The sequence below is a fragment of the Elephas maximus genome, chromosome 11, assembly GCF_024166365.1.
Source record: "Elephas maximus indicus isolate mEleMax1 chromosome 11, mEleMax1 primary haplotype, whole genome shotgun sequence".
NCBI classification, from domain to species: Eukaryota; Metazoa; Chordata; class Mammalia; order Proboscidea; family Elephantidae; genus Elephas; species Elephas maximus.
Genome location: NC_064829.1, coordinates 72216922 through 72228768, shown reverse-complemented (window position 1 = coordinate 72228768; position 11847 = coordinate 72216922). Strand labels below are relative to the sequence as shown.

General features: G+C 44.8%; 1 protein-coding gene across 2 annotated transcripts; it reads right to left on the bottom strand.

Annotated features, from left to right (window-relative positions):
• Window positions 1–358: 358 nt before the first annotated feature.
• On the bottom strand, window positions 359–10229 carry LOC126085182 (serpin B8-like). 2 transcript variants are annotated; one of them, XM_049900271.1, is made up of 7 exons: window positions 10085–10128; window positions 8176–8353; window positions 6196–6333; window positions 4060–4177; window positions 2541–2683; window positions 1360–1512; window positions 359–872 (listed from the first exon to the last, which is right to left on the bottom strand). In XM_049900271.1, exons 2-7 carry the CDS (start codon window positions 8344–8346, stop codon window positions 468–470), a joined length of 1128 nt encoding a protein of 375 aa, XP_049756228.1. In that variant the 5' UTR covers window positions 8347–8353; window positions 10085–10128; the 3' UTR covers window positions 359–467. The 2 variants fall into 2 exon arrangements, with proteins under 2 accessions (XP_049756228.1, XP_049756229.1); XM_049900272.1 differs by lacking the exon at window positions 8176–8353 and having other exon boundaries at window positions 10085–10229.
• Window positions 10230–11847: the final 1618 nt, after the last annotated feature.

Sequence of the window (11847 nt, the reverse complement as noted above, 5' to 3'; positions counted from 1 at the left end):
ATATTCACAGATTTGCAGGTTTCTGGCTGTGTGAGCAACAGGGCCTGTGAATGGCCCCTCCTCGTAGGTCGGCCGGAGGCAGTAGGCAAAGGTGTGAGATCATCTCAAGATGGAGGGACATATGAGGGGTGGTTCATGAATCTTCACGGTGCTCCTAAGACTACCCACAAATAATGGGCCTAGATGAGAGGATCTGGCCAACCTCTAGTTTGTAGATGAGGGCAAGAGCCTCCAAAAAGCACCCCAACCACTTCAAAACCAGCCTTTGCCTCCTCGAGCCCAAACTTCACACCTCCAAAGCCTGCTATTCCCAATGGCTGTGAAATGTTCACCAGAGACATTCACAAACTGTCAGGCGCACGCACTTTATTTTAGGATTCAAACCTTTGCCAATTTGGCCACACAGAATTTAAATGAAGACACGGCAAGCAGAGGGAAAGGCATGTAAGTTCGGCAATAGCACCTCTTCACGGAGATGAGAACCTGCCGCAGAACAGAATGCTGTTGGTCTTGTGGTGTCTGATGAACATGAGGAAAGGGTGGTCTGCACAAAACCTTGGCTCTATGCTGAGGCTCCGGGTGTTCCTGACCACCGCGGTGGCTGCAGCTGCCTCTGTGCCCTCCTCATTTACCTCCACGAAGCACTTGTGTGCAACCTTGGACACGGGCACATTCTTCTCGGTTGACAACCCAGAAAAGTCAGCCTTGACTTCCTCAAAAGCATCAGTCATTCCTAAACGCCGAAGAAAAGACTCCAAGTCATAACTCTCCTCCAACTTTAACCGGGGAAGGAAAACTTGAACTTTACTTGGAGTCATCTTTTCTGGATTTGTCCAGGCTCTGAACTTCTCATATGTAAGTTCCTTTTCCACCTGGAAGAACAAAGCGTCAAATATTAACATCTAGATGACACTACCCATGTGCCCACCCACACACTTATTATCTGTTCTACCCCTGCCACGTGCAACTAGGTGGTCAGTTCTAGATTAAGACAATCTATACAGATATTTTTCTTCCTAGAAACACCAAGATTTTTCCCCACTTCTCACCTTTTCTCTGTTTCATGGATACAAGAGTGAAACAGCTAGCAAACACCTGAGACAAGCAGAATTTTAAAAAAGAACTACATGCCAAACTCATTTCAAATGCTTTTTAGTTTAGAAAATTCTCCAAACCAATTGATGATATTTACATACACAACAGAAGTGCGTACACATGTTTCCAAAAGACACACAATGGTGTTGACTACTTGTAAAAACCCTAAATTGGAAGCTCCTCAAATGCTGTCTGGGGGATGGACTAAAAAAATGAGCTCAGACCGGAATCTACAGACATGCAGAGACATTGCCAAGGGCTTACCACAGTGAGATTGGTGTCTTCGTCGGGAAGCAAAATGACCATGCTCAGATCCTCCCCCGCATAGGGCAGCTCCAGGACTTGAGTGTGCACCTCCTCCACGTACCCCAACCTAAATTTAGCCAGCTTAAACATCATCTGCACTGTCTTCTTATCCTGATGAAAACAGGAAATTAAAATTAGATGACTAGAAAATGAACACGGTTTACCAAAACTCAGATACATCTAACTCAAAGAATCCCTAAGGTACAAGTATAAAAGAATTATTAGTTCTGTGGATTTATGCTTAAAGACATGAAATCTTCATTAGTATATCTTTGTTTCAGCAGATCAAATATTACCGTGTGAGAGACAAGAGGCTGGCAAATATAGACATAAAACCCCTCTACATTATTTTGGAAGCACTCCCATGGACCTTATAATTAACAATTATTTCTCCAAGTTCAGAGGAGGATTAAGTAATATTCAGGCCTTTGGATGGAAGGATCTGGTTAGAAAAGATGGGCCAAAGGGAGTTTTACTTTTATCCTGAAAAGTTGCCCAATTCTAGAATTGGTTTTATGAGTTTGATTTTCCTGGGAAAGATACCTTGATAAGATGTATAGGGTCTGCCATTTTTAAAGCTGACATCAAATAGATTTTATACTTTTATATCTTTGAGCAATATGCTATTATCAGGTTGATGGAGGCCAAATTCCAGGCTAACCGCTCTTGACCTCAGGCATGATAACATTCAAAAGGAAGTGTAGAAATCTGTTTGCAAAGTTCCCTTTAACATCTACTCACACATCTTTTTTCTTGTGTTTGCAATTGTATAGCATGAATTCTAAGGCAATAAATAGGCACGGTTGCTCCTGACATTCTAAGAAAATGTCTAAATAAATATAGACCCTGATAGCATCATACAAAAGTTTCCAGGGCTTAGAAGAAACTCCAATCCAAATAACACAGCCAGAGGTGAAAGATGGACTTGTCTAGGATGGAAGAACAGAACTATCAATACAATAGCTATTTTATTTTTTGTCCTCCACCCACCCCCACCCCAAAGAAAAAATACACAGGGAGCAGGAAATTCATTCAAAAAGAGATCAAGACAGTCTGAATTTTTTTTTTTTTTCATTTAAAATCATTCCCACCTTTTTACTTTACAAGAGAAGCAGGGTGTCTGAAAAACGAGTCCCTACCTGGTTGATTTTAAAGGGCATTCCTCTTGTGTACTTTTTGTCAAATTGTTCTTTCCACTTTCCTTTGAAATATATCGCATTCACAAGCACCAGCTTAGTCTGGGGGTTGATGGTCCCGGCACCCAGCACCTCTGAAATCTTCCCTACATAGGAGAAGTTTATTGCTATTTGAGAGTTAAAAACATAAAGCAGGCTACCTGAAACAGGTGATGGAGCAAAGGAACTGGGAGGTGGGATAGAGGGACCTGAGGTGAGCTGTCAAATCAGAGAGGGGACAAGGTGATCCCCAAAGTTTTCTCCAGCTCTAAAACCCTAGGAAATATGTCAGCAGTCAGCTGGATGGAAAGATGTGGACAGATGTGGAGAGGAGGTGACTGGATAAGAGGGGTGAGGTATGGAGAAGCTTCTGGCCCCCCAGGTGACAGTCCTCCTGGATCTGCTGGAGAGCAAGAGGCCACTGGACAGACGGTGTGTGGAAAAGTGAAAGGCTTCCCTTCCCGTGATAATTATTTTATTGCCTTTCAGTATCATTGTGGGCATTGCTGCTGCCTGCTACACAGGGACGTGCACTAAAGGCTGAAGGGTGAAAGAATGAGTGCAAGGCTGGCCCATGAATAAACATGTGATATAATTTAACCCTCAATTTTTTGGAAAAGGGGCCCTGGTGACACAGCGATTAAGTGCTCAGTTGCTAAAAGAAAGGTTGGTGGTTTGAACCCACCAGCTGCTCTGCAGTGGAAAGATAGGGCAGTCTGCTTCCATAAACATGACAGCCTTGGAAACCCTATAGGGCAGTTCTGCTCTGTCCTATAGGGTCACTGTGAGTCAGAATCAACTTGACAGCAATGGGATTTTTTCCTCTCTTTGGTTATTTCTTGCAGTTCCTTGATGATGTGTCAAGTATTCAGAGTATGTAAAAGCATGTCCTGTTTTACTCTGTCCTCCAGTAGAGAGCTGACAGCAATGTCTCTGGTGAGACAACACATAGTCTGGACAGGGGACCGGCAGGCCCCACAAAAACTGCCCAGCAACCAGAGTTCCAAGCAAATTCAGAAAAGGTCGCCCTCTGAAAGCAAACTTAGCCATTGTCAAGTTAAACTCGGGGAGAGAGCTGTGGATGAAATTGGTGAACTATTCGAATTATCACAGGAGGTATGACAAAATGTAGTCATCTCTAAGATATGACTTAATCGAATGTCATTCTGCCCTCAGAGTATGGTAAGGGTCCCCCAAAGAGGAGGCATTGTTCAGGAATTTTTCAGCACTCTCCGGAAGAGAGGAGGTTGACATTAGAACCCTAGGTTTAAATATTTTTTAGACTTCATGATCTGCCAAGCCCAAGACAAATAACAGGATTATGTTGTTAGCCTGGAAACCCAGCAAACACCAACAACCAACAACATACAAACAGACCTCTGGTAACCAGGCCACAGTGGCAACACTGCAGAAGCCATCCACAGCCCAGCTCAGCCTCTCTTCCATTCATAACTCCAAGCCTTCAGGTATTAAAATCTCTCACCTTCAGTCCTTTCTGTGACCCACTTGTTTATGTGTTCTCTGGATTCTTCTGTATCTTTAGCAAAGGACAGCTCCTCCAGCTCTGCCTGATAGAACTTCTGACAAGATTCCTTAAAAGCCTATGAAAAACAAACTACTGAGTTTGCCTCCATTCCTCAAAGGTTGCCACCACTTTGAAAACTTTTTTTTTCTCTCTCTCTCTCTTTTCACATGTTTCTACACAGGTCATGCTGCATTTTAAGACCCACACATTCAATTAACAAAAAAATTATGGACTGCCCACTCTGTGCCTGGTACTGTGCTAGGTACTTGATGCCAAGTTAAGGGCATCGTATCTGAGCTGGGTTAGCTCGCAGTCTGATAAGGGAGACATTTCATACACAGAGGCACTTACAAGGGGCACAGAAACATGGATGGAGCCAGTCTTGCACAAAATTCCCCTGGACATCATCCCTGTCAAGCATTTAAACTCCATATTGACTCTTTCTGTAGTCTTCTGTCTCACCCATGAGACAGCATAACTCTCTTTCACTCCTTTTTTTTTTTTTATCCCCAGCAGCAACCATCGTGTCTGAAACTTATCTACTGTATGATTGAGAGGCTTCAGAATAAAACTAGATAATCAAGAAATCGTATGGATGGCCATGTGGACAAAAAAAGGAAATTGCATTTTAGATCTGGGTCATGGTGGTAGCTTGGAAGAACATGGAGCAAGGACGGTCTTCAGGGAATGGAATGTGATAGGTTTGAAGTATTGTGTGTGTGTGTTTGTGTTGTGTGTGTGTGAGAGAGAGACAGAAGGGAGGAGAGGGCATTAGGGAAAACACAGTGGCAGGAAATGAGCCTTGAAATGTAAGTTGGGGCCAAATCAGAAATACATTAAAACCCAGAAACGGGGAATCCCAGGTAGAAAGGGGGAGTGTGCTGTCACATTGTGAGGATTGCAACCAATGTCACAAAACCATCTGTGTATAAATTTCTGAATGAGAAATTAACTTGAGCTGTAAACTTAAAATAAATTAAATTAAAAAAAAATCCCACAATAACTCAGATTCAGGTATAACATGCTTTGCAATTGGTTCCCATTGTCCACCTACCTCCTGGTGTCAAAGAGGATGTAGAGGGAAGGAGGGGCTAAGCAATCAAGAAAGGTAGAAGAAGGTGGTTTCCTCTGTCCCTAATAGTCTCCAAGAACAACAGTCAAAATCAGGCTGATATTTAAACATGAACATCGATTTCATCAATTAACCAGGAGACTCCTGGAGTCATTAGTGCATATCCTGGAAGACCTAGCCAGGTAAAGGATCCAAAATCATCCCCAAATCTATTTAAGCCCAACAGCAACCAGGGCTGGGAGGTGTCTGAATCTTACAGAACACTTAGAGCTCCCACCCAATAAGACAGCCAAGCTCACCCCATCATTTCATTAATCTCACAATAACATCATCTTGCGTATTATGTGGTAGAGTTTTTTTTTTACTTCACTTATTACATATGGCAGGGTGTTACTAAACTAAGGTACTTTGGAGTTAAAAGCTGAAGTAAATAGAAGTTACTAAGTTTAAAACCTCGTTCTAGAAAGACTATTCAACAGCAGTTAACAACTGTAATAACATTCTGTCAGTAGTGTGGATTTATGATACAGGAGGAAGGATCACACAGGACTCGGAGAGAACAGTTAAGAAGCAATTAAAATGATAGTGACAACATGGCAAAAATCAGAGCCCAGGCAATGGCAGTTCAGAAATGGGGATAAATTTTTTAAGAGGCTGACTCAGCTGGAACCAGAAGAACAGCCAGAAGTGAGACTGGGAAGGAGACAAGGATAGCTAAGCTTCTGCTTGTATAACACATTAGACCCTGCTGTCACTTAGGGATCGGGAATCAAGGGGAAGAAGTCGGTCTGGGCGTGGGAGGATGGACACATTGAGATGGACCTTAGGGAGCCATGTGTCAGAACCCATAATAATAATTTTTAAAAAGACATAATTCAGATGTAATCTTAAAATTCAAAATTATAATTACAGAAGTGTATTTTTAAGCACATATTTAAGGGAGTAGGTTATATGGTGTTCCCTGCTCCTCAATAGTTTCTCATTTTCAGTTTCTTCCCCATCAATGCCTAAATACTACTTACTGAAAGAAAATTACATGTTTTTTCTCCAAAGAGCCTGTTGGCAGTTCTAAGCAAGTACTGAGAGCCGGGTTTGTTAACTTCACTGAGAAGTGACTGGAAACCTGGATGAACATCTTCGTCTTCGTTTAAACAAAGTGCCTGGTAACAGAAAACAACCACACCAACTTTTAACATTGCCCTTTTCCTCCCCCAAAGAGCGGTCTCCAAATGAAGCTCTGTACTGAACATCAGACAGGTTCCTATCCTAAAGCGAGTTTGGCTGAATTGTCTAGCACAGGGTTTCTCAGCCTCTTCACCACTGGCATTTGGAGTCAGGTAATTCTTTGTTATGGGGTCTGTCCTGTATGTTGAAAGTCCCTGAGTGGCACAAATGGCTTGTGCTAGACTGCTAACCTGAAGGTTGACACCCACCCAGCAGCACTGCAGAAGAAAGATTTGCTTTGGTTAAGATTACAGCCAAGAAAACCCTATAGAAAAGTTCTACTCTGTAACACATGGGGTCACCCTGAGTTGGAAATGACTTAATGGCAACAACAGCCTGTGCATTGTAGGCGGTTTCGCAGCATCCCTGGCCTCTACCCAATAGATATCAGTAGCACCCTTCAGTTGTGACAACTAAAACTGCAGATCTCGCCAAGTGTTCCCACCTGAGGCCAAACTGCCCACAGGTGGTAACACTGATCTAGCAGATTTATTCATGCCAGGGAGGCATGGATGTGATAACTCAGGGAGGGAGACAGAACAGAAGAAAATAGGTAGTTGGGATAAATCTAACATGGCCCCAGGGGCTACAAGAAAGAGCAAAAATGAAGATGAATCAGCCATTTTTGCAGAACTTCTCCCAATCAGACCGTGATATAAGTGTTAAGTCAGATTGGGAACGAAGGCTGCTCTTTTATCTCCCGCCCAACCCAGACCAAACTTGACTCTGAGCTATGCAAAACAAGGGCAGAAGGATCTCCAGCTGGGTCTGTGGATGTGCTGTGGGGCGGTGGCCATACACCCAGAAGGAGTGGCTGGTGGATTCGAACTGCCAGCCTTTTGGTTAACAGCAAAGTTCTTAACCACTGTGCCACCAGGGCTCCACACCCCAAATAGTGTTAGCAAAATGCTGTGCATATGGCAGTGCTCTGGGGCCCTTTCACCAGATTTTCAAAGGAACCTAAGTATTTCCCTAAAGTATTCACTCACTACCTCACTTGTAGACAAAGTTACACATAACCTATTTCGGATCAACCAGATTATATATTACCTCTAAATAACTAAATAATACCTGTAAATAACTAATTGTTTTCTAAATAACTCCAGAAAATATTTAAGTCCATATTTTTGTTGTATTTTTTCACTCATGCATAATTATATACTAAAAACAATCAATTTTACAAAAAGTCCATTTGTACAGATGCATTTCAATTTTAAGAATAATTTTAGCAAAAGTTTAAAATATAACAAAGTTGAAATTCTTTGCCTTATTGTGGATCAGAATTACAGAATTACCTAACTTATCAAAGATGCTGCTTTCCTTATCTAGAGAAAGTAACTGAATTACTTGATTTCTCCCATAAACATTATGGGGAGATAACCTGTCCTACACAATTCACCTCCCTATCCATGTCTGCCTTTTCTCCATCACCACGTTTTCTCTTCTCACACGTGTAGGCCACACTGGCTTTCATCAGCTGGGGTGAAGGTCTGAAAAGGCCAGCTCTATGGAAGTAGGGGAGTCCCTGGTGGTACAAACAGTTAACACCATTCGGCTGCTAGCCAAAAGTTTGGAAGTTCAAATCTACCCAGAGGCACCTCAAAAGAAAGGCCTGGCAACCTACTTCCAACAAATCAGCCTTGAAAACCCTATGGAACGCAGTTCTACTCTGACACATACGGGGTCGCCAGGAGTTGCAATCAACTGCCTGACAACCAGTTTTATGGAAGTACGAAAGAAACGTGCTGTTGTTCTCCCTTTGTGGCAGGCTTTCATACCTGGGACATCTGGGTGGCAGTGTTTCCTTTTGCCCCCATGAAGACCATGGCCAGGGCAGAGGAGATGCTTAGCGGAGAAATGAACACATTCCGTGACTTGTCCTCTCCACTCAGCATTTTCAATAACCTGATGGCAAAAGTGCCATTGGCTTCACAGAGATGATCCATCATGGAATATCTGATCAAGGGCACAGAACAGAAGCACTTGCACAGAGCACTGGTTAATCACTGAGTCATTGGTACCCCTGTTGGTGGGCACCAGTGGTGGTAGGCAGAATAGCGGCCCCCAAAGTAGTCCACACCCTAATCCCCAAAACCTGAGTTATCTTACATGGCAAAAGGGAATTTTCAAATGTAACTGAATTAAGGCTCTTGAGATGGGCAGGGGGTATCCTGGATCACCTGGATGGGCTCAAAATAATCTCAAGGGTCCTTCTAAGAGGGAGGTAGTGGCTGGTCACAGATGGGTGAGGGAGCAAGTAAAATCAGGGACAATTCCGAGGCTAACTCGTAAACCAAAAAACCAAACCCTTTGCAGTCGAGTCGAATTCGACTCATAGGGACCCTATAGGACAGAGTAGAACCGCCTTAAAGAGTTTCCAAGGAGGAGGAGTGGCTGGCTGGTGGATTCGAACTGGGGACTTTTGGTTAGCAGCGGAGCTCTTAACCACTGTGCCTTAGGGTGGGTAATGAACCATTCATTGGTTAACTGAGGAGCCAACTTGGAATAGGGAAGGTGATACGTTCCGTTTGGAATGTGTGGAACATACCAATTAAACCATGGCGAGGGATGTTGTAAATCTGATTAAAACTCAGATGAAATGTAAATCTAGCAGCTCTAGGGCGAGAGGCTGGGGGCCATCAGCATACCGATGCCAGGAGAGTCTATGCGAGTGGACGAAACACTGAACACACAGTGGAGAGACACAGAGAAGAACTTCGCTAATTCTGGGCAATCCCCACGGTTTGGAGGCAGTAAGAGGAAGAAAATACGAAACTGCGCCTCAGCCGTGGGCACTGTACTGTGAGAACTGGGTTTGTGAGGCGCTGGAAGAGCTCCCCAGTAGGGGAGCCTGGGGGAGCATGGCAGGAGAGCAGCCAGGTGAGGCAGGTGGGCCTGGGACCACCTCCGCACAGGAGAGGAGCCCTGGGTAGGGGCAGGGGAGGATACGGGGAGTGGAGACTTCCATGGAGGAAACTACTGCAGCTGGAATGCGAGGGGAAATCCAGCAAAGAAGCATTTTTTAATGTTGAGGAGATGCAGCCAATGAAGAAGATGAAAGATGGGGAAAGAAAAAAGGGAGGAAAGAAAGTAGAGAAGGAGGGAGGCACGGAAGGAAGGAAGAGGAACTAAGGAACTAAGAAAGGAAGAAAAAAGAGGCAATAAGCCAACCAGCGGACCGGCTCCCTCTGACCACTCGCGTTCCGCACTCACTGCAGGCCCCCAGTTCCAGACGAGGCCGGATTCTGTGCCGGGTCTTCCAGCCACACCTCTGGCTCCGCCCACTCACGCTTCCGAAGTTCCCGCCCACCACCTCGAGCAACAAATCCGAGGCCTGGGTCACCGCCACGCCCCCTCTCCCCCAGCTGGCAAGTCGCGGTGCTGCAGCGTCCGCCCGGCTGGCATCTACAGTGCCCCCACCAGGTCTCACGGCCCCGTGCCCACAGCCTGGCCTCGACCTCGGGGAGACCCGGCTGGAGCCCCGAGGGCGCGGGGCAGGGGTAACCCGCCGCGCCTCTCCCGCCACGTCCCGCTGTCGTCCCCCCATTCCTCCTCCCTGCATGTCTTCCTCTAGGTCCCGCCTCCAGCCGGCCTTCTCCACTTCTCCTTCCCCCACTGCTTCAGAGCTCTGCGAAAGAGGTGTCACCGCGGGGACCTGCGAACCGACGCCCCCCAGCCCGGTGTTACCTGGAGCCTCCTGCTGAGGCCGCCGCTGCTGCTCCTGCTGCTGCTGCTCCGGGGATGCGCCCCACCCTCCTGCATCTGGGTCAGGGCCGCAGGCGTGACTCAGAGGGGCGGCCTGTGCCGCCTTTCGCCCTCGTGGAGAGGCCTTCCGCGACATCCTGAGGCCCTGCACTGCCCTGCCCTGCCCTGCAGCTCCGCAGGTGGCTAGATGGGCGGTGAACGCCGGCCCCTCTGAGAATGGCTTCCCCAAGGAGGGCTTGGGTGGTTTTCTTGGCTAACAGGCGCAGCATTGTAGCTCTGGCGGTGCAGTGGTTGAGAACCTGGCTGCTAATCAGGTCAGCAGTTCGAATCCACCAGCTGCTCCGTGGAAACCCTGTGGGGCAGTTTTCTGTTTTATACGGTCACTATGATGGGTTTTTTTTTTCTTTTTTTTATGAGTCAGAATCCACAGAAAGGCAATGGGTTTGGGGTTTTGTTTGGTTTTGGTTTTAGGTGCCACTATTGTTGTCCAGTGTGTGTGCAAGAGTAGTTTAGGAATGGAAACCTGACTGAAAATTAAGCACAAGTCACCTGTTGCCTTCCAGTCAATTCTGACTCATGGCAGCTCCATGGTAGAACTGTGCTGCATAAGGTTTTCTTGGCTGTAATGTTTATGGGAAGCAGATCACCAGGCCTTTCTTTCGTGGTGCCACTGGGTGGGTTCAAACTACCCACCTTTGGGTTACTAGTTGAGCGCAAACCATTTGCACCACCCAGGGACCTTTAAGCACAAGCCAGTGGTTTCCAAACTTGATCAAGCACCAATCAATACAATGTTTGGGTAGTCATCACCGATCTTTATTAATCTATATATGTTAATGTGCAAAATACTAATATGAATAGTAAAAAAAAATATGAATAGTACAAAACATAAAAAAAATTAAAATGAGAAAGAAAAAACTTATTGGAAATACACAACACTTGTGCTCAGGAAAATTATTTTAAAATTGAATGAGCAGTGTGATTGTGTATCTGTTTTCCTTTACATCTTGGTTTAGTGCTTTGGAATATAGTACTTTCAAGACCTGGTTTTAAGTTCAGTTTATTTCTAAGCTTTGATTGATAGCTACCCCTAGGAAAAGTTTTCTTGGGAGGATGGGTTGATTTAAGTGGAATAAACCTATCATTGTTTGTACTTATTAAACTTTGACACTCAATTTTCAGTTCACCTACTAAAATGCAAAAAATTTTGCCTGAAATCCAGCCAGTAGAAATCCATTTATCCTCATCAGAATCAGTTGTTCTTGCAAACTAATTTTTTAAATGCTGTATTTTCATATTTTTTAAGTTTGAAGCCAACCAAATCGCTTAAGATTTTTATGACTAGAAAATTGCATTTCCAAGTTTTTAAAGTGTCCCTATATGAAAGTTTTATCATCCTTTTTTTAGCCATAAAATCATATGATAGAGAAACATCCAAATAGGTGTTTTCAAAATGACACTCCACACTCTTTCAAGAAGAAGCAGTTAATTTTTCATTCACGGATAAGATGTACCTTTACCTGAAAGGGCAATTAACCCACTGCCTTCCAGTCGATTCCGACTTATGGCAACTTTCCAAAAACCAAAAACCAAACCCACTGCTGTCGAGTCAATTCCGACTCATAGCGACCCTATAGGACAGAGTAGAATTGCCCCATAGAGTTTCCAAGGAGGGCCTGGCGGATTTGAACTGCCAACCTCTTGGTTAGCAACCGTAGCACTTAACCACTGTGCCACCAGGGTTT

Bases quoted from the DNA above. Each gene is read 5' to 3' on its own strand.
- LOC126085182 (XM_049900271.1), bottom strand. From the start codon at position 8,346: ATGATGGATCATCTCTGTGAAGCCAATGGCACTTTTGCCATCAGGTTA. The intron at 4,178-6,195 runs GTAAGTAGTATT...TGTTTTTCATAG, and splicing joins AAACATGTAATTTTCTTTCA to GCTTTTAAGGAATCTTGTCA. The intron at 1,513-2,540 runs GTAGGGACTCGT...TGTTTTCATCAG, and splicing joins TGCCCTTTAAAATCAACCAG to GATAAGAAGACAGTGCAGAT.